Source organism: Pelodiscus sinensis, chromosome 12 (assembly GCF_049634645.1).
Source record: "Pelodiscus sinensis isolate JC-2024 chromosome 12, ASM4963464v1, whole genome shotgun sequence".
In the NCBI taxonomy this organism is placed as follows: Eukaryota; Metazoa; Chordata; order Testudines; family Trionychidae; genus Pelodiscus; species Pelodiscus sinensis.
In genome coordinates this window covers 36,770,558-36,797,736 of record NC_134722.1, presented here as the reverse complement: position 1 = coordinate 36,797,736, position 27,179 = coordinate 36,770,558, and the positions used below count along the sequence as shown (strand labels likewise).

The window sequence follows — 27,179 nt, the reverse complement described above, 5'->3', positions numbered from 1 at the left end:
CCACCCTGGCACGCTCAGTGATAGTCCCCTTCCCTCTGGATGAGTGGGGTCCCCCAAATCCTCCTCCGAGTCACCGGGATACACCGAACTCGCCTTCCCCCACTGCAGAGCGGAGCGATCCCCTCAATTCCTGGACTGAGTCATGTCCCTAAGTCCCCTCCCCCTCCCCGAGCGGAGCCCCCTCGCCCAGCCCCCCCTTGGAGGCCGGTCGGCCCGCGGGCTGGGTGGGGTGGAGGCGCCCGGGCTGCCGAGAGGAAGTGACCGCACGCGGCTGGAATGCGCAGCTGGCGGGGAGCGCGTCTCGCCCGGCTGGCAGCGACCCGCGGGGAGCCGCCGCTGCCTGCCGAGATGCCGCACTTCACCGTGGTGCCGGTGGCGGACAAGCAGCGCGGGGACTACGACAGCCTGGAAGGGCTGAGCTGGGTGGACTACAGCGAGCCGGGCGGGGCGCGGGGCCCCGCGGACCCCTACGACACGGCCAGCTCCGAGGGTGAGCCGGGCTACGTTCCCCCGCGGGGCTCCCGGGCCAGGCGCTGGGGCGGGCTCAGGACGTGTCGCCTCTGCTCGGGCTGGGGCCTCCGGGCTGCGTCTCCCTTTGTCCGGCGCTGGAAAGGGGGGGGCTCCGGGGTTCCCCCGCCAGCGCAGCTCAGCCGCCCTGAGCCGGGACTGCTGTGGGGACAATGCAAGGGACGGGCGATGCCTTTCCCGGGCAGACAGAGGGTGGTGTAGCCTTGGCAGAGAGTTCGCAAAGTCCAGCTGCTTGCCGGGAACCAGGCTCGTTACAGCAGCTGACGCCGCACACTCCCGAGTTCTCCTTTCAGGGTAGCGAGAGTAAAAGCGCCGGGTTAAAGCCCCCAGCCCCGAGCTGCTTCCCTCCCTTTGCCCCGCGGGCAGCAGGGCGCCTCTTAGCCGCTCGGCGCAGCTCTTGTTTTGTGACTTTACAAAGGGGGCTGCTCCTGTGAATAAAGTTACTCGTTGCTTGAGGGTTGGCAGGATCAGTGTCTGCTCTTCTTCAGGGTCCCTGCTGTGCCTAGCATAAGAGGACTCTGATTACGAACCGGGCCTTTTGGCCACTACAGTAAGACAAAATATTTTAGGAAGCTAAAATAACAGTAAAAGAGCCATACAGTAAATGGAAATGGGTCTCAGACGTGCTTATTCTGTTCTATGTAACTAGAATGCTATTTGGATAGAATATTTGAAGCTGGAATTTCAAATAGCTCCTTAGCACCCTTGGAAAAATCTGTCTGTAATCATGAGACCTGTGATGTTGTGCTACGTTGTAAAGCATAAGATTTACTTGTGAAAAACTTTACCCAGTGACTATCTGTCCTAGCCTTTTGCAGTCTAAGGATGACATGTATGGGAAGATTAACTCAAATGCCACATTTTTTATTTTTAAAATCAATGGGGATCAGAGTTATTTTTGTTCTATTTTCTTAGACATGACCTAATGCAATTGTAGGATAGGCTATCATCTAAAAGTGCTTTTTAAAATTAAATAATGCTGCTTCTTTCCACTAAAGAGTAGTTATGGCTAGTTTTGTTAGTCTTTAAGGTGCTGCAAGGCTATTTGTTGTTTTTTAAGTTTTTCCAGTTACAGACTAACTCTGCTATCCCTCTAAAGTGTATGGCTAGCCTGTCTGTGTAGCACTGTCATTGAACTGGAGACGAGACATAATTTTTGTTACAGTGGTTTTTCTCTGATGCAAAAAGACCGTATGTCCCTGCAATTAAAAAAACCAACCCATCCTTCTGCTTCTGGCCCTATTCCCCCTCAAAACAGTTTGTGCCCTGAATCACTTGTTGATACTTTGTGTTAAATTTAAGTTTTTTAGTGAAGAAGAGTATAGAATTTATGGCCTAGTCCTGCACATGGAAGGATTGTTCATGATTTGTGATAGGAGTGTTAAAAGTTGACAGGAGTAAATATTTAAATGGTCTTCAACTAAATAAATTTATGATAGACTATAGATAAACAATCTAATCTCAGGTTGCTGTTTGCTTTTCCTACTGTGGTTATGTCCTCTCATTCCTTTGGTCTGTAGGTCTGACAGCTACTTTTTTTAAATGTAAAATGAGGGCTTAAATAATGAAGCAAATACTCTGTGCATTGTCTTGGGGCTGCTTTTGCAGCTGCTTCTGCTAGGCAAAACCGCATCTCATTAGCAGTTAATTTATTTAAAGAAGGAGATCTCTCTTAAGAGGGAGGGGCGTATCCTGGGGGCTGATGGTAGGGAAATGGAATTTTAATTAGGCTGCTTTTCAACTGGTTACTGATGTCACTGTTTAGCCTTTGTGGATGTTTCACTGTGACTTTTAAAATGAAATGGAATTTAGAAGATCCACTGTGGGTGACCAAAGTGGCTACAAACTGCAAGCAACAATGGAATTTTAAACAGACAAAATAAAAACAAAATCTAGCTCTGTAAGTGATGGAAACAGGGAGGTTCTAGTGATGCAAGTGACCTTTACATTTTAGTTCTGGTTGTGATCCAGTACTGGGTGGTGGAATGTCAGGTCTCATTGCTATGGGGATCAAGTGGGGGTGCTAAGGCAGCTACCTGCCTGTCCTAGCACCGCAGAGTGCGCTGTGCCCTGGAAGCGGCAGCAGACCCAGATCCTGGGAGGGGGGAGTGTTGGGCGGGGAGCACACAAGGTTCTTTGCACTGCCCCTGCACCGAGCACTAGCTCTGCACTCCCATTGGCTGGGAACCTGCTTCTCCTAAGCACCCCTACTGCGCCACTAACTGGGGCCTCTCAAGGTAAGCCCCTCCTCCCCAGCCCTGACCCCCCCCCAAAGCAGGAGCCCCCTCCTACAGCCCAAAATTCCTATCCTCAGTTTCACCTGGGAGCCCACACTCTAGTCCCATGGTCACCAACCCATTGATCGCAATCGACCAGTCGATCGCGAGGCATTCCGGGCCGCCCATTTTCCCCCACCCCCAAGAAGCCCCACTACCTACCTCCAGCGACAATGGAGGTAGTGGCAGCCTTCTGCTGGGTGGACGGAAGTCCTGAGCTGAGCATCACTTCTGTGGGTTCCGGAAATGCACTGGCTGCTCCTTGCCCCAGGTCTGTGGCATGTCGGTAGCTTACCGGGGGAGTCCCCAGAGGTGCACGCTGGGACTTCCTTTCTCTGCGGGAGGGGGGAGTTGGCCCCAGAGGGGGTGTGTGCACGGGCTTCTCTGCTCCGTGGGAGGGGGGAGTTGGCCCCGGAGGGGGCGCCTGTGCGGGCTTCCCTGCTCTGCAGGAGGTTCATGCCGGACCCGGAGGAGGCGCGCAATGGGGCTTCCTTCTTCTATGGGGGGATAGGTGGGAGGGGTGTTGGCCCCGTAGGGGGAGCGTGTGCGGGTTTCCCTGCTCTGTGAGAGGAGGAGTCGGACCCGCAGGGGGCACATGACAGGGCTTCCCTTCTCTGTGTGGGGAGGAGACCTCTGTCCCCTGCTGCAGAACCCTGTCCCCTGCTGCAGAACCCTGTCCCCTGCCCTCCTGGCACCGTGCCCCCTCTCCCCTGCACCCAGCCGCAGAACCCTGTCCCCACTGGCACCTTGTCCCCTGCTGCAGAACCCTGTCCCCTGCGCTCCCAGCACCCTGTTCCCTTTCCCCTCCCCCCAGCCATAGAACCCTGTCCCCTGCCCCAGCATGCACTAGCACCCTTCCTCAGTCCCATGTCCCCTGCTCCCACCAGCACAGCTGGGGCCACATTAGTGAGGCTTGGAGGGTTTTGGAGGAGTTCTTTTTTTGCATCTCACTTGTGTGGCCCCAACTGACTTTTCTGTGGGTCAGTGACCCCTGACTCAAAACAGGTTCCCTGCCCTTCTCATAAATATAGACAATGCAGAAACTTTGTGTTTGACATAGTATTTTATTTAAAAATGAAGCCTGGCCAACAAACCCCCAATTGGGGCCAAGCCCCCATCTGGCCACAGCATCGTAACACTCCTATACCCCCATTTCCCCCAGACCCTAGATCTGAGCCTATCATACACTGGAACCCCTTGCCCTGAGCCCCTTACATACCCCAATCCAAATTCCTGCACCCTCACATCCAGAAGTCTGTGGCTTGCTTAGTACCCCAACCCTCCATCTGACCCCAACACTGTCCGGCCTGGAGCCCCCTCCCCGAGCCAGCATCCCCTTCCCAAGCTCTTCTTGCATCCAGATTTCCTCCCAGAGCTTGCACCTCTCACCCCTTCCCACACAGAAGTCCCTCATTCCCACCCCAGAGCCTACACATCGTGTCTCAACACAGCGAGGGTACAGCTAGACTGCAGGAGTTTTTTAGGATTCCAGAGATATCCCAGAAAAACTCTTCTTCATCCAGGGATGTTTGTTCTTCCGCTTTTTTTAGTGGAGGAGCAAACATGCTCTTTTGGTAACCCCTGTATTCCTCTTTCCACGAAGAATAAGGGGGCTTCCAAAATAAGGGGTTTTTCTGACATTTGGTCCAGTCTAGACAGGCCAAATGTTGGAAAAACCTCTTCCTACAGAAGAATTGAAAAAAAAAAGCAGCAGTATAAGGGTTGAGGATAGCAAGTGATGGAGAGGAGGAGACTAGAGAAGGTGGGGCGGGGCTTCAAGAAGGGGTGGGACCTTGGGGGAAGGATGGGGTGGTATATCTTGGTTTGTTCTGTCATTTAAAAAGTGATCTTGGGTGTAAAAAGTCTGGAGACCACTGCTCTAGTCAAATTATGTTGGGTTGTGGGCATCAACAGTTTTCTTCAACTGGATGATGAGAAAAAAAAATTTGAAACCCCACTGTTTTAATGTGCCAGGCCAGGGTGTGTTGTAAGGCCAACACAGATTTAGAAAGCTTCAAATACAATCTCCAAGGGTATGTCTACACTACCACCCTAGTTTGAACTAGGGTGGTTAATGTAGGCAACCGGAGTTGCAAATGAAGCCTGGGATTTGAATTTCCCAGGCTTCATTTGCATAAAGCCGGGCGCCGCCATTTTTAAATGTCCGCTAGTGCGGACTCCGTGCCGCACGGCTACATGTGGCACGAACTAGGTAGTTCGGACTAGGCTTCCTAGGCTTCCTAGTCCGAACTACCGTTACTCCTCTGTGTAGGCTGACTGGCTCCTGACTTCTGCAGGGCTGGCTCATTCCTCTGCCTTCGGTGGGCCACAGTTAGGGGGCTGCTCCTGCATCTCAGTTAAGGGTGATGCTTATTGGGTAACCTAGCAGTTATTGTGAACGTTTTTGGATTTCTGTTACCGTATTGCTTCATGACATACAGAACAGATGCCATGATAGTCTCTTGAGGTAAGAGTAATACCAGAAATACGTTGCTTCCTTAACTGCATCCAGCTGCTACAGAGGATTCTGGGTGCTGGGGGATTGCAGCTCTGGCCCACAGGTGGGGGGAGCTGGAGTAGTTGGCAGTGGACATGGGCCATGCAGCTACAAACCACCTTCATGGTATTGTGGTTAAGGGATTGGTCTGGAACCTGAGAGATTGTGGTTCAGTGCTAGGCTCAGCTAGAGGTGTGGTGTTCAGTCTTGGGTAAAGTACTTTGTGTGTCAGATTCCCATCAGTGAAACTTTTTCTCCCTTGCCCCCCTTTATCTGACTTGTCTCTTCAGGCAGTCTGCTTCTGTACCAGACTTTAAATTTCTTTGGTGGGTCGGGACCTGCTGGCCTAGTTTTTTCTTAACTCTGAAAACCTTCAATCTCCAAGTCCCTAAGTGCTTTTTAGGGATTAACCTTCACCTACAAAAATCAGTGTAAGGAATTAGCCCATCAAATTTATTAATCTTCACTGAGTAAAAATGTTTGTTCTTATCTCATCTTAAGCTACTTCTACACTGCACCCTTCTGCCACAAAAGCGTATGCAAATGAAGTATGGAGTGGAATGTCGCCACACTTCATTTGCATAATTAATTAGGGGCCATTTTTGCGCAAGAGGCTTTTGCACAAAAAGGAGCTGTGTAGATGGCTCCTTTTTGCATAAAATCCCCCTGTTGCGCAAGAGCTGTTCTTCCTCATTTTTTCAGGAAGAACAGCTCTTGCATAAGAGGGGGTTTTGCGCAAAAAGGAACCGTCTACACAGGCCCTTTTTGCGCAAAAGCTTCTTGTTAAAAAATGGCCTCATATTATTTATGCAAATGAAGCGTGGTGATGTTCTACTCCATGCTTCATTTGAATAAGCTTTTTCGGAAGAAGGGTGCGGTATAGATGTAGTCTTAATGTGTGGTAATTAACATGAGGTATAATCCATGTGCAGACAAGGCTGTTTGTAGTTTTATCATGAGTTGGTCTTTTCCTCAACTGGCCATAGGAGAAGAGTCTCACTTGTTCCTTCTCCACATGGTGGAGCATTTGATCCTTTCCTGCTCCCAGACACTGGTGGGGGAGGGGATAGAGTAGAATGAATGACCACTGGGATTAGCAGGAGCTACTGCTATCTGATCCATTTGGGTAGAGAAGGGAAGAGAGTACAGGCTTTTGGCTGCATCCACGTTGCCTTACTTAGCTGCTGCTGACGTTCTGAAAGCAACTTCATTTCCCATCAAAATCCCAGTTGTCTGTTCTGCATATTGGCAGGGTGCCGTATCATAGCTCCGTGTGTGCTGCTTTTTAGTTTAGTTGTGTTATACAAAAGTGTGCCCAAAGGGCAACATCTGACATATATCGAGGCTGACAAATATCTGCTGAAAGTTCCATGTTAATGTGTTGTACTTCATCTCTCTCAAAACGTTTTCCATTTCTGTATCCCCCTTATAGAATTTGTGTGGGTTGGGTCACATCACTGGGCATAGGCATGACATAGAGATGATGAATGGGTAGGGCCAGATTAACTCTTCTTGGGGCTCAGGGCTGTTAGATATTTTGGGGACTCCTAGGCTCCATAGTGGGGTCAAAAATGAGGGATTCAGTGTGCGGGGTGGGTAGGATGTGTGTTGAGGCAGGAGCGTGGGGATGGGCTAGGGTGAAGGCTCCAACTGGGGATGTGGGCTCTGGGGTAGTGCTGGGGATGAAGCATTTGGGTTGCAGGATGGAGCTCCAGGCTGAGGCGAAGGGGCTTGGACTGTGGGAGTGGGTTCAGGGCAGGAGGTTGGTGGTGTGGGGTCTGGGTGGGAGTTAGGGCCCAGGAGGGGACTCAGGGTTGGGGCTTGGGGTATAGGATGGAGCTAGGCTACTGTGGTGGGCTTGGAGCTGGGGCTTTGGGTTGGAGTGCAGGGTTTGGAAGGGAGTTAGGGATTTAGGGTACGTCTAGACTACATGCCTCTGTCGCCAGAGGCATGTAGATTAGGCTACCAGGCATAGGAAAATGAAGCGGCGATTTAAATAATCGCCGCTTCATTTAAATTTACATGGCTACCGTGCTGAGCTGACAAACAGCTGCTCAGCTGTTTGTCGGCTCAGCGCTGTAATCTGGACGCGCGGGTGTCGACATCAAAGGCATTTGTCGACCGCCCAGGTAAACCTCATCCCAGGAGGCATACCTGGGTGGTCGACAAATACCTTTGATGTCGACACCCGCGTGTCCAGACTACCGCACTGAGCTGAGAAACAGCTGATCAGCTGTTTGTCGGCTCAGCGCTGTAATCTGGACGCGCGGGTGTCGACATCAAAGGCATTTGTCGACCGCCCAGGTAAACCTCATCCCAGGAGGCATACCTGGGTGGTCGACAAATACCTTTGATGTCGACACCCGCGTGTCCAGACTACCGCACTGAGCCGAGAAACAGCTGATCAGCTGTTTGTCGGCTCAGCGCTTTAATCTGGACGCGCGGGTGTCGACATCAAAGGCATTTGTCGACCGCCCAGGTAAACCTCATCCCAGGAGGCATACCTGGGTGGTCGACAAATACCTTTGATGTCGACACCCGCGTGTCCAGACTACCGCGCTGAGCCGAGAAACAGCTGATCAGCTGTTTGTCGGCTCAGCGCGGCAGCCATGTAAATTTAAATGAAGCGGCGATTATTTAAATTGCCGCTTCATTTTCCTATGCCTGGTAGCCTTATCTACATGCCTCTGGCGACAGAGGCATGTAGTCTAGACGTACCCTTAGAGTGCAGGAAGAGGCTCAGGGCTGGGGTAGAGAATGGGCGTGCGGAGTGCTTACCTGGGGCAGCTCCTGTTTGACAGGGTGGGGGAACAGGTCACTTTGCCCCTCACCTTCACAGCTCCCATTGGCTGTGATTCCCAGCCAATGGGAGCTGCGGGGGCAGACCCTTCAGGGAAGAGGAGAGCGGGGATGGCACTTCTTGGTGTTCATGGCCACCCGGCTCCAGTTGCAGGGAGCAAAGGAATGGCAGTGCGCCAAGCCGCCTTTCCCCCCTCCCGTGTCAGGAAGGACTGGCCAGGAACATTGGAGTTTTAAGCGCTACAATTCAAGGCTCTGGGCAAAGGGCCCTCCTGCCCAGCCTGGGGCCCTAACTTGCAGCCCCTAAAAGCCTTTAATCCAGCCTTGTGCGTGGACTTGCTGCCTCTACCGACATGCTAGCTCCTTGCCTCAGGACCCATAGTTTGGAGGTTCGAGGAAGGGGGAAAATCTTTTGTCCCTGTTTGCCAGTGATCTCCAGACTTGTAGTTAGGGATTGGGAAGTGAAGACCCCTTTCTGTTTTCTGGACCCAGCAAAGGAAAACTCCAGGTCCGGGGAGAAGACAGCTGGCCCTTCTTTTCTCTCCTGCTGGGTTCCATCCTTTTGTGACTGCACAGAGAAGACGATAACGCCCTGTGTCTCTTCTGTGCTTCTGAGACCCTCCCTCCACCTTAATGTAGAGGTGTAAGGCAGTGGTTCTCAACCAGCAGTCCAGGGTCTTTTGGAGGGCAGTGACCAAGCACTGCCAGCATTAAACGTGCAGGGGCCCAGAGTAGAATACAGACACCCCACTGAATAGGGCCCAGGGCCCGGGGCCCTGAAGCCTAAGCAGTGTAGATTTGCAGGGGCCCATGTTGCAGAGGACCCCAGGCAACTGTTCAGATTGCTACCCCTAATGCCGGCCCTGTTTTTATATGCAGAAAGCCAGTTGCTGTGGCACTGGTAGGTCATGGAATGCTTATAGCAAGTTAGGGGCCAGAGGGGAGTGCAAAAGAAAAAGGGGGAGGATCTCTAGTAGGGAAGCATCCAGTGCAAGGGAGAACCAAGTAATGAGGCACTCAGAGTGAGGCAAGCTCCTACGAAAGGCCGGCAGTGCCACCTGGAAACTCTGCAAGTAGCCGACTGGAACTGAGGATGGGCACAGGGGAGGGGAGCAACAGGCAGCAGAGAGTGTTCCAGGATGTTCCATGGCAGTTGTGAGTATGGCATGTGAGTAGGCTACTGGCAGTTGGTGGGAGCTGTCACCCCAGATAGGCTGTTATACGTTTGTGTAATTGGAATGTGTACATTTACAATTCAGTTCTTGATTCTGCCCAAAGTGCGTGTGCTGTTATGTGGGCAGTCCATGCATACATGTGCAGGTGTCACCTGGCAATAAGCGTGCTGGCAGTAGGGATGTAATAGTATAGTCAATTAACTGATAAGCAAAAGCTTATAGGTTAACACTATAGACTAGACACATTTCTCCCCTCCCCCGCAAGTCATTTTTTTAGCAGGCTAGCAGCCTAGCTCAGTTCCAGCTCGCGCTGGGTCCAGGCGCTCAGCCTGCCCCCCTTCCCATCCGGACAGAGGCTGCTGCCACCCCGCACTGCTGCCTCTATATCAGAGGCAGCAGTGCGGGGCAACAGGCAGCTGGTCTGCGAAGGGAGCTGGATTTTAATCTGGCTCCCCTCATGAACTAGCTCCTGCTAGTGGCAGGGGACTCCGTGGGAGTGGGGCCAGAGCACACTGGCTGCCGGCCCCACCCCCGGGGACTATAGAATAGTTGAGGAACTGATAAGAATTCATGCAGTTAATTGACTATTCATTTAACTGATATTTAACATTCCTCGCTGGCACACTATCCATTTCTTCCCCTGTGGGCCAGTGAAATGATCCCTGCCACCAGGGTTGAAGTGGTGAAACTAAACACAGTTATTTTTGTGAGCTTCTTACTTTGGCAGCTTGTTAGTAAAAGCCATGTTTAAATGTTGCACTAGGTAGCTCAGTTGATCATCTGGATGGCCTAATATGACTGAGTTATTGTTTGATCCTGCAAATATAGATTTTATCATGGTAATGCTGACTGTCAACTAGAGCCCGTGTCTCATGCTTTGATAAAGCTGTGCCCCTTTGTGATTCTAGGGGAAACATAATGTGATTCTTCCCTTCCCTCAGACCATGTCTGATTGCTTCACGGAAGTTTTCGTTTTCAATGTTTTAATTTTATTTTATAGGGACATAAAGTGATGCCTTACAAACTTAACTGAAGGGTAGAATTTCACCATTGCAGTTTCTTGTCAAAACTAGTATAGCGCTGTTAGTTTGTAACTAAAAAAAAGCTTATAAAATGAGTGTTCCTATAGCACTTTAGAGGCTAACAAAAATATAGATAGTATCATGAGCTTTTATGGGCACAACACACTTCTTCAGATGACAAATATGGAGCAAGAGACACAGAGGGTCAAATATAAAGCAGAAAAAGAGAGGAGAGGGAGAGAAGGAAAAAACCTGTCAATTACAGTGGTTGTCATTTAAATGAGGCCTTAAGTACCTGATACTTAGCTTCTGATATCATTTGTGTGTTGAATATAATGGCTCATCCAAAAGATGTCTTTGTTCAGCCCCTGGCTAAATGTGTCACATTTGCATATGAAGGCCAGTTCCCCAGTTATTTTCACTAGTTGGTTCCTGAAATTATTCTGTAAGAGGACGGCCACGTTTAGATACATTAGAACAGTGGTCTCCAACCTTTTTAACCACAAGATCACTTTTTTCAATGTAAGATCTACCTCAAACTCAAATACCCTTGCCCGGCTTCCTTCCCCCACTTCTCTGAGGCCCTGCCCCTGCTCCACCCCTTCTCTGAGGCCTCACCCATCCCACTCCATCTCCTTTCCTCCCTAGATCTCATTCTCTTTCACCAGGCAGGGCTAGGGGGTTGGGGTGCAGGCTCTGGTCTTGGGCCAAGGGGTTCGGAATGTGGGAGGGGAGCACAGGGTGGTGGGCTTGAGTCCTGCCTCCCACCCCCCTGCCAGCGCAAAACCGACCCCCTGCTCCCTTCACCCTGGGAGTGACTCGACAGCCAATACAGGATAAGGAACCCTCTGAAGGTAGGAAGGTGGGCTGGGTTCTTGAGTGGACTATGGGCTAAAGCATTTGCCTGGAGAGTGAAGGGTGCTCAAGTCCTGTCCACCCTGGGAGCATTAGGACAGCCAACATAGGCTGCCCAGTGATGGAGCCGGCGGAGCTGGCTCCCGCATTAGGAAAGCAAAATAAGAAATACAGAGTTGGGGGCTTGGGTCCCTCCACCCAGCCAATATCAGCTGCCCAAGGATTGAGCCAGCTTCACATTTGGAAAGCCGGATAAGGGCCCCTCTGAAGGTAGGGCTGTGGGGTAGGTTCTGCAGTGTCCTAGGGGATGGGGCATTTGTCTGGGGAGGGCAGGGTTGTGGGTTCAAGTCTCAAACAGCCAGACAGCTGTCCCACAAATGGAGCAGTGGGGTTAAGGCAGGCTTACTCCTTCTCCAGCCTTGCACCACTCCTGTAAGCAGCTGGTATATACAGTAATGGCACCGTGTGCTGCCCCCCATCTACAGGCACTGACCCCACAGCTTCTACTGGCCACAGTTATCCATTATTGATCAATGGGCACTACAGGAGTGGTGTCCACAGGCAAGGACAGCATGTGGAGACCCCCTGCTCTGACTTTCTCAGGGGCTGCAGGCACATACCAGCCACTTCCAAGAGCACAGTTACCACAGGGATAATTACTCCAGCCATGCCAGGTTAACCCACTTTGCAAGCAATAAAAGTAGTAACAACCCCCTATGTACGTGTTGGGTCTGGAGATGAGAGGGAAGGACAGTGTGTGTTTGTGAAAGTGACAGAGATTTGCATTGCCAGGTTCCCTCCAGCCCCCTCTCTCTGTGTGGAGATGGGGTACAGGAGTTGGGGGAGGAGAGATACCCTGACAGTCAGCCCCCTTCCACACCTACACAGCAAACAGGAGGCTTCCAAGGGGCAGCTCCAAGGCAGAGGGTAGGAGCAGCATGACAGTAGGTGGAAAGGCAACCGAAGTGCCAGCACTTGATAGCTTCCTGGCCAAACCAGTTAGGATCACCTGTGAGAGGCTCCAAGATCTACTGGTAGAGCCCAATCTACGGGTTGGTGACCACTGCATTATTAGTTGTTCTGGCAAGTTAAAATGTTTCCCCAACAGGTTTCTGTGTGATACCATTTTTAATATCTGTTTTGTATCCATTAATCCTTTGTCATAGAGACTGTTCAGTCTGGCCAGTATACATGGCAGAGGGGAGTTGCTGGCAGTTAGTGGCATATTTGGATGTGTAGTTCTATGAGCCTGTTATGGTGGCTTATGTGGTTAGGTCCTGTGATGATGTCACTTGCATTGATGTGTTGACAGAGTTGGCAATGGAGTTTATTGCAGGGGTAGGTTCCCGGGTGAGTACATTTGAAGTGTGACGTGTGGTTACTGGAAATAATTTGTTTCAGTTAGGGGATTGCCTGTAGATAAGGATTGGCCTGTCTTCCAAGGCCTGTGAGATTGAGGGATCGTTTTCCAAGATAGGTTGTAGATTGTTAATGATACGCTGGAGGGGTTTAAGTTGGGGGCTGTAGATGATGACCAGTAGTGCTCTGTTATTTTGTTTGGTGGGCCTCTCGAAGAAGCTGATGCCTGGGTATTTGCCTGGCTCTGTCAATCTGTTTTTTCTATTTAAGTTTTAAGAATGCCTGATTGAGATCCTGAAGGTGTTTGTCTCGGTCTGTGGGATTGGAGCAAATCCGATTGTATCTTAGGGCCTGGCTGTAAACAATTGTAAATCAAAATAACCAAAAGTGCAATGCAAGTAAAACATTGTTAATGAAAATATTTAACATGTGACTATTTAATTCTATCCATTGGCTAACTTGCTCACTTGTAAATAAAACAATCTATTCAGGTACTTCTTACTCTCCCTGCTTATGGCTAAACCATGACACCTCTCCTCATGTGAAGAAGGGATGTAAATTAAGGATGTTAAGGACTAGTCGACTGTCTGACAAGCAAATGCGTATCGGATAGTCAGTCGACTAGTTGATTCCTCCCCCTGCTTCCCCCCGCTGCCTCTATCAGATAGAGGCAGCAAAGGGGGGAGGAAAAAGGGGTTACTTCAAAGCAGCAGCGTTGTACAGCTGAGCCCGGGATCAGCTGTGCAGCGCTGTCCCTTTGAAACGCTGAGGCGGCAAAGAGAAGGTTTGAAATACAAATCTGCTACCTTAAATCTGATCTTTCATAAAGATTATTACTCTTTCCAACCCTCAGAAGGCTAAGCAGTTCACTGCTGTGATGTGCTTGACTTCTGCCCGTACAGATATGACAGTCTCAGATATAAGCCCTATGGAAAGCTGTTTATTTTTCAGTGATGTGTGTGGAATTGAGACTAATGGGCTTGATGTCACTGACCTAGTTTGGGCAGTGGCCACCTCTGGTTTTGCCAATGCACTTTCACGCTTATTTGCTAGTTGTATTACAGCTTTAGTTGAATCCATGGAACTCAGGGAACAGTGCTCTAATCAGGCTAGTAGTATGCTTACAAGTTGTGTTGCTGCATGACTGTGGGGTTTTTTTTTTTGATAGCTGCAGATAGGTAATGATGGCCTGATGCAACAAAGCTATTTATATTGTAAGCTGGTATTTTTAATGGTTGGGGGAACAGAAGCATGAAATGACAATATCTAGACAGTATTTGGTCCTGCCATGAGGGCAGGGGACTGGACTCGATGGCCTCTCGAGGTCCCTTCCAGTCCTAGTATTCTATGATTCTATAGCAAGACTATATATTTTCACTTTAGTCTTCTTCCAAAATAGGTATTTTAAAAATGTCTGATGACAGTATCTGTTTCCAAATAAAGGTGAAACAGCTCTTAAAACTTGGAACACAGCCGATGAAAAATGTGCATGAAAATTCTTATCTGCTTTTTCAGGGATCCTAACTCTGGTATCCCCAACTGGTCTTTTTCCATTTAATCTCTGCTTCATTCTGTTTTTCTTCCTCTACCATCTCCCCGGTTGCTTACCAGTGTTTGGTTTCATTAAAAGCAAATAGCATCCTTTCTCCTTTTCCCTACACCAATAACAAAATTGCCTGATTATGTTTTTATTGATCTTTTAAAACTTGGCTTTCACAGTGAAGCCCCATGCTAAGTGTCTTAATCTCCACTTTGCAGCCCTATTGGCCAGTAAATGCAGCCAGGCATAAACACCATTCACTCAAGTTTAAAAAAAAACCCTCTGCTGCTCATGATTTTCTTTTTAAGTGCCTATAACGAAATGGGGGACACTCAGTGTCACAGAGAAAGAACAACATTTTGTGGTAAGTTCTTTGTATATAGAAAACTCCAGGAACAAGTTAAAACATTAAATTCATCTTGACAGAGTCATTTAAGATTGCTTTCCCAGATTTAACAAGCAGAATTGTTTGATAATGCAGTGAAGCAAATACCACTGTTTCTGTTAGGGCAACAGATATTTAGCGCATCAATGCATATTTCTGTTTGATTTGGCAGGCAACATCTTTATTTCTTAATTGTTTCTTTTTAATAGTGATTTCAACATGGATAGTAATGGATAAGATTAGTATGTTCCCTGTCTTCCTTATGACAGATTAGTGAAAGCAATCAGTGCTATTGTTGTACTGTAGCTTTTTCCTCTTGATACTACTCAGGAAGCGTGTATTTTGTAGTGTTTATGTGTACGCTGTACTGTGTACAGTTGGTTCTTCCAACTGTGGTAGACATTATTTGAGTGTTTATGGCATATTAAGAGAGACAAGATGGGTGAGGTAATACCTGTTATCAGACTAACTTCTGCTGGGGAAAATGACAAGCTTCTAAGCTCCACAGAGCTCTATGTAGCTTTTGAGCTACATAGAGCTTCTTTAGAGCCATATGCTTGTGGCATATGCAGTCAAGTAAAGTCTTCCAGAACTAATGTTTTTGAAGTGGGCAACAAAACAGAAAGCTGTATGTGAGTATTCCACGTCTTGTAACTAATTCAGGTTCTTAATTTCTGAATGCCTGTTCTCCGTCCTGTTTTTAATGTATAGTTTTTTAATATTCACTTGAAACTTTGTCCCAATGTCAGACAAAAATGTATTTGAACTTTTCAGCTTGCAATGTCAAATTTTGACTGCTAAGTGTCTTGCAGTTGCAAATATTTACAATGTAAAGGTCTTGGTGTATGAGACTTTTCTTTAGCTATCAGATTAATTGCAGGAAGCAAAAAAAAAAAAAAATCCTTTAAGTTGATATCTTAATTTATAAATTCCACATGCCTAACACCTTAAGAGAATGCACGTGCCCTCAGTTAAAAAATAATGGGAACACTTTTTAAAGATGTTATTCCAATGACTATTGAATCTGTATGGTTTCTGGATAATAAAGTTTTCATTATAATGTAAGCACGGCGAGCAGCTGTTGAGGACTACATTCAGCTACCGTGTTGGAAGACTATAAGGAAGCTTTATGGTAGTCCATATTTATTGCAAATGCTTTACTGGTTATACAGAAGAGTCCTCAAGTGATTTTTGTATGCAAAATGGCAGCAACACTAGACAGACCTGCATACTGTGGAGCGGGGTTTGTTACACAGAATATCATAAGTTAGGGAATCGCTTGCCAGGTGTGTGAAACGGCTTCCAGAGCACTAGCCTGTTTACACAAATCTATCAGACTGAACTTTATAAGTGTGAGTGAATACAATGTTCAATAAGGCATACTTTTTTTTTTATCATGCATACTTCAAAATCTTTTATACGTGTGCTAATCTTTCTGCCTCACAATTAATCCCAGTTGTTATGGAACTAAATCACAAAAGAGCCAACAGCAGGAACAACAAAAGCTTCCGTTTCTTAGAGATGGGCAGCTCTTTAACATCCAAGTAACAAACTGCACATTGCGGTAGTCTGTCAGGCAGACTATGGTTTGGACTCCTTTCAAGCCAATTAACCAAAATAAATCTACAGTATTTAGTGCAGGGGTGGGCAATAATTTTTACTACTCCAAGAATTTGGTAAGTGGTCAATGGCAACACTCTTCCATTATATTAATGAAGTAGGTGTGGGGGTCTGGGATGGAGGTTGGGTGCAGAAGGGAGCTTGGGGTAAGAGACTGAGGGTGTGGGATCTGGGAGGGAGTTTGGGTGAAGGAGGGGATTGTGACCTGGGGCAGCAAACTGGGGTACAAGAGATGGGTCTGGGAGGGGAGTGTGACCTGGGGTAGGAGTGCAGATGTGTAGGTCATGACATGGAACAGAGGATTGGGATGCAGGGTCTGGGAGGATATGGGTGCAAGAGAGGATTCTGGCCTGGGGGAGGGTTATAGGAAGAGGGAGTGCAGGGTCTGGGAGGGGGTTGTAACCTGAGGAGGGATGTAGGAGGGGATGCAGTCTCTGGGAAGATATATGGGGACTGGAGCAGGGGTACAGAATGTTTGTTACATGGGGTGGGGACAGAGGGTTGGGGGATGGAAGTGCTGGGGTGCCAGAGTCAGGCTCTGGCTGGGAGACCTTACCTGGATGGCCAGCAGACCAGCACATTCTTTAGGGTCCCTGCCTTCCATGCTCCTGAACTGCTCACAGCAGCTACAAGGGCCATGTTAACTGCTGACTACACTGAGCCCAGGAGATGAGCAGGGAGGGGCACTTCACATGGTGCCTGTCCTGTAAACAGGCAGCTGCTATTGGCCAGAAACCAGCCAGTGGGAGCTCCTGGGAGCAGGAGCAGTATGTGAAGCCTCTGCCCCCTTCCCTTGCCCCTGGGTTCTTTCAGCATTCACAGAAGCACATGGCCCTGCAGCTGGCATTTTTGAGTGCCCGAGGGGTGGGACAGATAGGGAGCCAGCTAAGGCTCCTGTGGAATGAATTCGGGGGCTTGGCGGGCCTGATCTACCCGCAGATCATATTTTGTCCAGTCCTGATCTAGAGCATGGATATAACAGAGTTTACAGCAGGGCAACTGCACTGCTGAGACTCTCTTATGTAGTCATTGTAAGAAGGGATGGTTCCTACTTTGAAGTAGGAATAAGACCCTCCGGAAAAGGGCACTTTTTCCGGAGGATCGGGGCCAGTGTAGACGCTCTTTTCCGGCTTTTTTAAAAGCCGGAAAAAAGCGGCGGACATTTTTATTTAAATGCCGCGGGGGATATTTAAATCCCCCGCGGATTTCCCTACGACGACTGGTGAAATTTACATGCCCCTTCCGGAAAAGGGGCCAGTGTAGACGTAGCCCTAGGGAGTAACTGCTAAGATTTGGTACAGTTACATGATTATTCAATTAAACAATATCTAACATCCCTAGTTGTAGGAGAGGGCGCTCGTCAGTTTGGGTATGTCTACACTACAATGTTAGTTCGAACTAACGGACGTTAGTTCGAACTAACATTCATAGGCGCTACACTAGCGCTCCGCTAGTTCGAATTTAAATCGAACTAGCGGAGCGCTTAGTTCGAACTAGGAAAACCTCATTTTACGAGGATTAAGCCTGGTTCGAACTTACTAGTTCGAATTAAGGGGTGTGTAGCCCCTTAATTCAAACTAGTGGGAGGCTAGCCCTCCCCAGGTTTCCCTGGTGGCCACTCTGGCCAACACCAGGGAAACTCTATTGCCCCCCTCCCGGCCCCGGACCCCTTAAAGGGGCACGGGCTGGCTACGGTGCCCGTGCCAGGTGCAAGCCTGCCGGCACCCAGCCAGCAGACCCTGCACCTGACACAGCACAGAGCCACCCACCCGATGTCCCCCAGCCCACCCCCTCTTCCCGGGACCAGGCCGGCGGCTCCCGGGAGCTTGCCCGGGACCGCAAGAGGCGGGCACCTTCCTGGTCTAGTGCAGACATCGTGGACCTTGTCCACGATCTCCGCACTAGGCACAGGAAAGTGGCCGTCTAGGGCAGGAGAGCTGCCAGCCTGGCCACCCAGGAGCAGGTGTGCATGAAAACCAAGGGGGTCCACTGAGACCCCCGACCTTGAACCCTGAGCTTACAATGGCCGCCCTGGGTCAGACCAAAGGTCCATCTAGCCCAGTAGCCTGTCTGCCGACAGCGGCCAACACTAGGGACCCTGGAGGGGATGGACCGAAGACAGTGACCAAGCCATTTGTCTCATGCCATCCCTCTACAGCCTTCCACAAACTTTGGGCAGGGACACCACTCCTACCCCCTGGCTAAGACTACTCCATGGACCCAACCTCCATGACTTGATCTCACTTCCCTTTCAACTCTGTTCTAGTTGTAGCCTTCACAGCCTCCTGCAGCAAGGAGTTCCACAGGTTAACTATTTGCTTTGGGAAGAACAACTTTCTCTTAATAGTTTGAAGCCTGCTACCCATTCCTTTCCTTTGATGTCCTCTAGTCCTTCTTTATGGGAACTCATGAAGAACTTTTCTGAATGCACCCTCTCCACCCAACCCCTGCTTTTAGAGACCTCTATCCTGTCCCCGCTCCATCTCCTCTTTTCTAAGCTGAACAGTCCCAGTCTCTGTAGCCTCTCTTCATCTGGGACCTGTTCCCAACCCCTGATCATGTTAGTTGCCCTCCCCTCTCCCAGCCTTTCTCTTCCCCTCTCCCACCTCCTTTTCCCAGTCTCCCCCAGTTTTGTTCAATAAAGACAGAGTCAATGTTGGAAGAAACGTTTTCTTTATTTTGTACATCAGGAAGGGGGGCTAGGGAGGGGTAAGTGGAAGGAGGTGAGGGAGGAATGGGGTACGAGCCCCCGATGGGGAGGACTGGGCTGGCTCTGCGGGCTTCTGGGGGTGGAAGCTCTCCTGCAGCCTCCCAATTGCCCCCTCTTCCCAGATGGCAGCCTGCGGCAAGTGCAGCTGGTCTGATGGCCGAGTGCTGTGATGTGCCCAGTGTGGGCACTCCGGGCACTCCAAGCCAGGACTGGTTTTCAAGCGGGGCACCCCTGAGAACTGTCTGTCCGGGGTGGGGGTCGGGTCCCTTTAAGCGCAGCCCTCGGCTAGCCTGAGACAGCATCTCCACGCTCTAAGTCCTCCTCTGATGCCCTGCCGGCACTGCTTCCGGCCATCCTTAACCCTGCTTCAGGGTCCACTCAATGTGGACATGCTAGTTCGAATTAGCAAAACGCTAATTCGAACTAGTTTTTAGTTCTAGACGCGCTAGTTCGAATTAGCTTAGTTCGAATTAACTAATTCGAACTAAGTTAGTTCGAACTAACTCTGTAGTGTAGACATAACCCTTTCTGCCACTCACAGGAGGCCGGAGTAGTTAAGCTATGTCCATGTGAGAAACTTTCCCATCAACATTGTGCTGTGCACGCAGGTGCTTATGTTGGTGTAAACTATATTGTTCACAGGAATACTTATTCACCCCCGAGCAATGTAATGTATGCTGTCAAAAACTATAGTGTAGACACAGCCCTAGGCTCTTTGCTGCAATGTTTTGCTAATGGTAGGTGTACGTTGGGAAAAAAAAGTTGTTAAATAAAATATTCCTTCTCTCCATGCATGAAAAGATAATTCTGTGGATCCTATAAGAGAGCATTTTTCCGGAGTGCATAAGTATTAGGTATTTTTGCTCCCAGTCTCTTCACAGACTTTGTTCTTTAGTAGGTTTGGTATGTGTTAGTGGAGTTTGTGAAGATAAGAGTCAGAGTTCAAGGCAACTACACCTGTGTTTCCCCTCAGTGGTTCAGCAGGGGCACCCACGCTCAGGCTTTCATGGGGGGGAAGAGCAGACACTCATCTTACTGCCTTGTGTCTGGGCTACTTGCAGGCTGTAGTTTCCTGCCTTTATTGTGTTATTCCCAGCAGAGACAGGTTCTTCAAGCACACCTGCTTCCTTTCTTTTCAGAGACACTTAACAGGCCTAGTTGCTCCAGTTTGCTACAAAGTACTTTCTGTGTAAGCCTCTTTTATTCCTTAAGGTAAAAGAATTACAGAGAAAACATTAGAAACAATAAAAGAAGCTACATGCATGCTAATAAGCTTACTAGAGACCATCTCAACCTAGGCTCTGGAAGGAGCAGCCCTTCAGCACCCTAGCCACCAGGTTCCTTTGTGGTCACAAATTCATCAAAGCTTCAGCTTCAGCATCTCCTTTTGGAGCATCAGTTAGCACAGTCTTTCCAACCCCTATTATAAGGTTGGAAGAGGTGGAGGTGTGTGGGTGGCTTCAAAGCATGTCTGTTAGCCTCCTCTTCCTCCTACAGAAGTGCTGTATAATTCCACAATAATACAAGCATAGTGGACCTCCTAATTCAGTAAAGTTTAAGTTTATTACTTTAAATGCAGTCCAGGTATTGTAGGAAACTCTCAGTCAGTATATCAAAACTGCTTATTGGTATGGTTCCATAAAAGGTGGAAGGATAATCTGTTCTCCTGGATTTCAAGTCATCTACCCTGATTTCTATGCTGTGTGGCATAGTCAGGCCAGAGGGCTCCTGCAGGGTGGGAGAAAGGTAGCCCAAAAAGAGAGAAAAGACCTGCTAAATAGAAGCAGAGGGCAGCAGGGAAATTAGTAGCAGCTGGGAGGGAGCTGGCTCAGGCAGATTGGGGCTTGCTGAAGGTGGTTTGGGGGAAAGGGGGAAGAGAGAGTGAGAGGACAGGAGGAGAAGTATAGGAGAGACAGAGCAAAAGTTTGAGAGTGAGTCATACCAGCTTTAGTGTAGAAACAGCAGGGGAGGGAGTCCCAGGAGCAGTGGCTGGGCTCCCTGCCACAGAGACCTGCTACAAGTCCCAACTTCTGGGGAAAGGGGTGAGAGACTGGCCCAAGCAGAGGCCTGGGTAAGAGGGGCCCTTGCCACAACTGGAAGTTTGTGAACAGGTATTTTCTTGTATATTGATATTCTGCATTTTGTAGGTTTTTGAGTAACAGTCACCTAATTCAGTGGATTCTGGCCCTAGATGTAAGAATGACCAGTCTGGGACTTCTAAGTGCCAACAAATGTCTTCCCTGCATGTCAGCATACACCTTCCTTGAATGAAAGCTGCCTAGAAGAGTGAGAGGAATCCATTTCTGCTGAAATATTTAGCATTACAAAATGTCGTGCTGAGTTTCTGATGATCTTTTAGTCATTGTTCTGCTCTGTATGCCCACAGGCATACATTTACCTGGCAGTCAGAGTGGAAAATTAAGTAGAAAACTAGCTGCCACTCTCCATCTTACAGCCCAGTGCTTTTTCTTATTCATTTTTAGGCAGGTCCTGTGTATGAGAAGTTTCTTAATTAGGGCATCAGATATTGTCTGAGAAAATATATCTTTAGGGGAGTCAGACCATTGCTGTCTTGGCTTTCATCTCCATTTCAAAGACATAAAGATGCTTGTTGCATGCCATTTGAAATAGTTTGTTTAACTGAGCTAGGGTAACTCCAGAGAAAGCAGACTTGTTGGGGCTTGCTATTGCGTACTTTAAATGGTTGATTACCACAGTCAGAAACACATTTTATACCTTGGAGCACACACTTTTATAAAAAGATTTATAGCACCACCACCTTATGCTATAGCACAGCACTGAACTTGGTCAGTGCATGCAAAGGCTGTCTGCATGGAAACTCAAGGTGTTGCCCATAATCAGTGGGTCTTTGCTGAACCAAGTTTCAAAATGTGGCACCCTGCTGCTATTGGTCTCCTCATTCAGAGAGAGACACTGCTTATGTGTGTTAAAGATCCCACTCTACTTTTGCCTTTCATAAGGCATTCCATCAGCCTCCTCATATTCCAAATCTGGTAGTTGCCTTCCGTCTTTCAAATTCCTCCTTCAGTTTTCTAGTCTGTTAACTTTCTGGCCTAAATTGCCACTTAGTGCGCTAAATAGCTTCTGTTTAATTCCCACAGTGGCCTTCATTTAAAATGGCGTGTGAAGACATCGCTGTACACAAGGAAGCACACTGGGCTGAATACTGCTCCCTTGACAAGAACAAAAATAATAAAAAACCATACCCCAGGCATATTATGATGCTGCCCTAGTCACAAGAGTCCATTGCAAAAAGAGTGCAGCTTCTTCTTGAGAGCCAGGTACTGCTCTGAGGACAGAAGAGCTGTGCAAGGGCCTGAAATGACTAGGTTTATGGTAGAAGCCACAGTGCTTACCTAATACCATAGGCAGAGACAGAAAGCTAATAGCAGTAAATCATGAGTGTGCATCACTTGGAGCAGTATCCTACTTGTCCTCTGAAGGGCTCATGTATTTAACAATCTGGTAGCTTAATTAAAAAACCAACAACAAAACAATAAGAAACCTTCCCTCAGTGGTGTGGGCTAGGGATGTTAAATTTAGATTAATGGGCTAATCAAGTATCGATGCAGGTTGCATTGACTATTTGATTAGTTGATAAGAGCACCTCCACCTTTGAAGTGTAGCAACAGCCCCGGGGCTCTCCGAAGTGTTTCAAAGCGGCAGTGCTGCATTGAGCCTGGGGTGTGGCCCCAGGCCCTGCCACATGGTGCTGCCACTTAGAAACACCCCCTTCTCTTCCGCCCCCTCTCGTCCCCCCTTGCTCCCTCTTTCTTATAGAGTCAGCAAGGGGAGGGAAAGGAAACGAATCACTCATATCCCTAGTGTGGGCTGGATGAAGCTTATTCAGAACCAATTATTATCAATTCTGTGGTGGGTTGCTTCACTGGTGGTTTTAATAGAATGATTTAGGATTAGAGTCACTACATACCTGTGAACAGTTATTTGGGCGCTGTGACTAAGACTATACAGAACAAGGAGGAAGACATGATCCCTGCCCCAAAGAATTAACAATCTGAAAGTGGTGAGCTGCTCCTTCTTTCTATGGCACAAATGGTGTTCTTCTTTCTGAACCTCTTTGCTAATTATGGAGCCCTCCCTGCCGTTTCCTTTTAGCTTGACTGGCTATGGTGAACATTCTCTTCTAGATGTTAATTGGCACAAAATGTAACAAGGATTAGCAAAAGCTATTTTCCCCTTTGGAGAAATGGCAGTGAGCAGCTACCCTATTGTCCACTTTATATAACTGGATTGCAGATCTGTGGCTACTTGTCATCAAAGGGGAAAACAGACCTCTTGGGGGAAGATTGAAACAATTTAATTTTAAAATGTCAGTATCTGACTCCACTATGATACATTTTTCTGATTGGAAATCTTCCTTCATTAAACATTTCTACCTTCAGCTTCTGGGCATGGGATATTATAAACTACCCTGCTGAATGATCCCTGAAAAATAGGGATGTATAATGAATTGGGGCACAACTGATGGTGCTGCTGGCTTCAGGGTAGTCCATATTACAGCATGAGAGGTTGATGGTTTGAGAGGAAAACCTGCGATTCAAGGGTGGGAAAGGGATTTAGGTGATGAAACTGAGCTGGTACTTGAAACTTAGCTCTGTTCTATGCATATTGACTAGAACTTAAATTTTGTATAAGTACGGTGTATCTCATTTAATGCTTGATTTAGGATTTGTTCTCCACTAGGATTTCCTAGGAAGAAAGATGTCTGTAGTATTTGGAAGGTCATGATGGGATCCAGGGTGCATTTTTGCCAAGGTTTGAAATAAAAATATCAAGGATGTTTATCAGAAAGTGTTTCCTAATCCGTGCACATGCAGTCTGATTCTGTGCATTAAAGGTTTCAAGGCCCCACAGAATACAGCTCATCGCACAAGTCATTTGCATCAAAGTTGCCTTACACATTTACTGCCTGGGGACAAAACCTTTTAGGGGTCTGCTAGAGCAGGGCTTGGCAACCTTTTCAAACTGAAGAGCCAAACTGCATTAACATTCAGAGCAAGTGGTCAACAAAGAGCCAGAATAAGGATGCCCATTTGCATGACTGAAAATAGACAACTTAATATTATTGATAATTGACATAATGACTTATAGCACAAATGAAACATTGTACTCACAGACTATTCAGTGGGACTTCTGCTGCTGCTGGGGTGCAGTTTGTGGATGTGGAGGTGCAGGAGTCAGGGGTTGAGGCGTATGAGGGGCTCAGGGCAGGGGGTTGGGGTGTGAGAGGTGCAGGAGGCAGGGCAGGGCATTGGAGATGGGAAGTAGAGAGAGTGTGTGTGTGTGGGGGGGGGAAGGGGGTCTGTGCCCGGATTACCTTACCTGGCTGGGGCTGAGTTGCTGCATCCGTGCAGCAGTGGCTGGACAAGGAGCCGGACCAGGATCACCACAGACAGATTGTGGCCTCCCCTCCTACCTGTGCTGCAGCAGGAGGTGGGGGCTGCCATCAGCCCTTCCTGTGGCTAGATGGGGCTGGACTGTGGGGCCTATCCCAGGATCAGGGACGGGACACTGTGGCCAGATGGGGGCTGGGCCCCGACTGGGGCCTTGTTGGCCAGGCTGTCGCAGTCGAAGCCCAAGGCGGGCCACTGCGACATGGCTGTTGCAGTATTCATAGGGCCACTGGGGCTGGACCCACGGGGTCTGCCTCAGGAGCATGGCAGCTTGGGACAGACCACAGCAATCAATGGGGGTTGGTGCTGGGCCGCTGCAGCCAGATGGAGGCATCTGCCACCACCAGCCCCTCTCACTATTTCATCTGGGAGCTCACACGCGTCCCCTGCAGTGCACCTCAGCCAGCCCTTTAAACGAGCAGAGTCCCCCAGCCGGTTCTTACTGGAGCGCACCGCCTCACTTCCATCTCTAGTTAAAGGTGAAATAGACAAAAAAAGACCAAACTGACACGAGGAATTACGCATTTTTAAACATTTTTTGAATTAATCTTTCCTTTTACTTTAAAAAGTTGTCTGTATTTTGGGAATGACAAGAGAGCCATATTTGGTTGCTGACCCCTGTGCTAGAGTGAAATAGCCAACGCATCAAGATAACCTTTCTGTTTCAGGCTGTTTTTACTAGAAATGCTTCTTTGTAGACATTCTCTGAAGCAGAAAGAAGGTTCTCCCGTCAGTGTAGTTAATCCACCTCACTGCTGACCTAGCACTGTCTACACTGAGGGCTAGGTTGTCGCTCAGGGGGTGTGGAGTTTTAGCATCCCTAAGTAACGTAGCTGAGTCAACCTAACTTTTTAGCATGGACTGACCTTAAAGAACTTTTATGCAAAGCCTCACACACAACTTTTACCAAACCTAAAGAGAATCTTTTGGGTTTCAGGTGTCTCTCTCTTTTGTAGTGTGGCCATATCCTCTCCCAGCAATGTTTATACAGATTGCTGTCCCTCAGAGGTGAATGTGGGCTGGTAAGGACATATTAAAGTCATTGCCCCTTTTGCTCTCCTCAGTCGATGGCCCTGCCCCTAGGGTCTGGCAGGGCCATCGACAGGGTGGATGAGGGTGAAGAGGGAAGCAGAAATGGCATTTAAACCAGGGCCTGGTGACTTAAAAGGGCCTGGAATTAGGGTTGCCAGGTGTCCGGTAAAAAAATTCAGAGAATACCAGACACCTAAAATGTCCGAATTTTCCCCCATCCAGGAGGCGAAAATGCCGGGCACCTGGCAACCCTACAAACACTCAGCGTCTGGCCTCCCTCTCCCCCCAAGTCTCCCCGACTCCCAACACCCCCAGTCCCTCAACCGCAGCCCCCATGCTTACCTGGTTCCACAAAGCTGCTGGCACAAAATGGCTGCCAGCAAAAAGACCAAGGATTCCCCTGGATTTTAGTGCTCAACCGCTCCCCTGTTCCTATCCCTGCACTCACTCTAAAAGGGGACACTCGTAAAGCTGTTTTAATACTGTTTTATTTTACATTTTTGGGGGGCTTAATAAGTCCTTGGAGCACCCCCCCTTTTTTTGCTCAACAACTTTGGTCTCCCCTCCATTTTTTCCCTTCAACAGAATTCCCCCCCCCCTCTTTTTTTTGGCAGGAGGAGAGGAGTCGTGTGTGTATGTGTGTTCAGTATTTTTGTTTCAACCATCTGGCAACCCTACCTGGGACTCCTAGCTGCTATTAATGCAACAGTGGCAGCTGGAGCTCTGGTGTAAATCCTGGGCCCTTCAAATCGCCTCTGGAGCCCTGAGGCTCCCAGCTGCAGCCCCAGGGTTCCTTGTCGCCGTGGCAGTGGTAGCCATGAAGGGCCGGCCAGCAATCCCACCCCTTCTGCTTGAGTCTCTGCCCCTTCCCGAGCCACCTGCCCCCCTGTCCAGGACCCTAGCTACCTCCTGGTACTGAATTTCACCCCTCCTCATTCATGACCACAAAACTTCCTTGCTATGATGACTGCAATTGCTTATATTTGGAGGCAGAGTATGTTCTTTAGCTTTTTTTCTGGCGCTGGGAATAAGGAGGAACCAAAACAATCTGCTTGGCCAGCTCTCTGCAGACTATGAGTGGTCCACAGGAAATAATTGGAGAACCTCTACTGTGGCAGATGCTGGTATAAACAAAGATAGGAGGCATACATAGGCACTGCATAATCTCAGATGATTAAGGAAAAGGCCCAGTTTGACTTCAGCTCTTCACCACACAGCAAATACTGTTTGTTCAGTTGTAATTAATGGAGTTGGGAAGTTGAAGAAAGACCACTGAGCCATCCTCCTAGATGATAAAAAAAATAAGCTTTCGGTTTGAAATACCAAAACACCCGGGAACCGCATCTTCGACTCCAGAAGAATTTCATGCACAATACTGTGTTGGTCTCAGATAGACATTCAATTGTTTCATGTCCTGCCCAGTGTGGGTATTAGTTTGTGGTATTGCTACAGTGGAGTGTGAAGACTGCTTTAGGATCCTTTTTAGCCAACAATAGGTGTCATTTTCAAAAATGCATAGGAGCCGGAATCCCACTTTTCAAAGGCAACTGGGGCTTATGGGTATGTCTATGCTACATAAAACATCCATGGCTGGCCTGCATCAGCTGGCTTGGATTCATAGAGCTATAAACGTGCAGTTTGGGAGATGTTTGGGAGGGTTCCAGAGTCAAGACTGCAGCCTGAGTTGGAACATCTATACTGCACTTTTATATCCCCGCAGCCTGAGTCAGCGGTCACAGGCCAGCTGTGAGTGTGTTACTGGTGTGTAGACAGTCAGTCACTCAGGCAGTTTTATTTCGTGTGTTTTCAGGGTGTCTAGAGGCAGCGCTTGACTTATCATTTGCAATAAAACAAATCTAGGTAAAATGGGGAGAGTGTCATCCAATTCTGCAATCTTTAAATCTAAGTTTGTATCTTTTCTCTAAAGCTTGCTTCTTTCCCACACT

At 48.5% G+C, this 27,179-nt stretch overlaps 1 protein-coding gene across 1 annotated transcript in view; it reads left to right on the top strand.

The window, feature by feature from the left end:
- The first annotated feature begins 282 nt into the window (after positions 1-282).
- Positions 283-27,179, top strand: part of SLC12A4 (solute carrier family 12 member 4) — a 90,707-nt gene continuing 63,810 nt past the window's right edge. Inside the window, exon 1 of the mRNA XM_006121105.4 lies at positions 283-490. Within this exon, the coding sequence (XP_006121167.2) occupies positions 349-490 (142 nt within the window). The 5' untranslated portion in view covers positions 283-348. The remainder of the gene's footprint in view (positions 491-27,179) is intronic.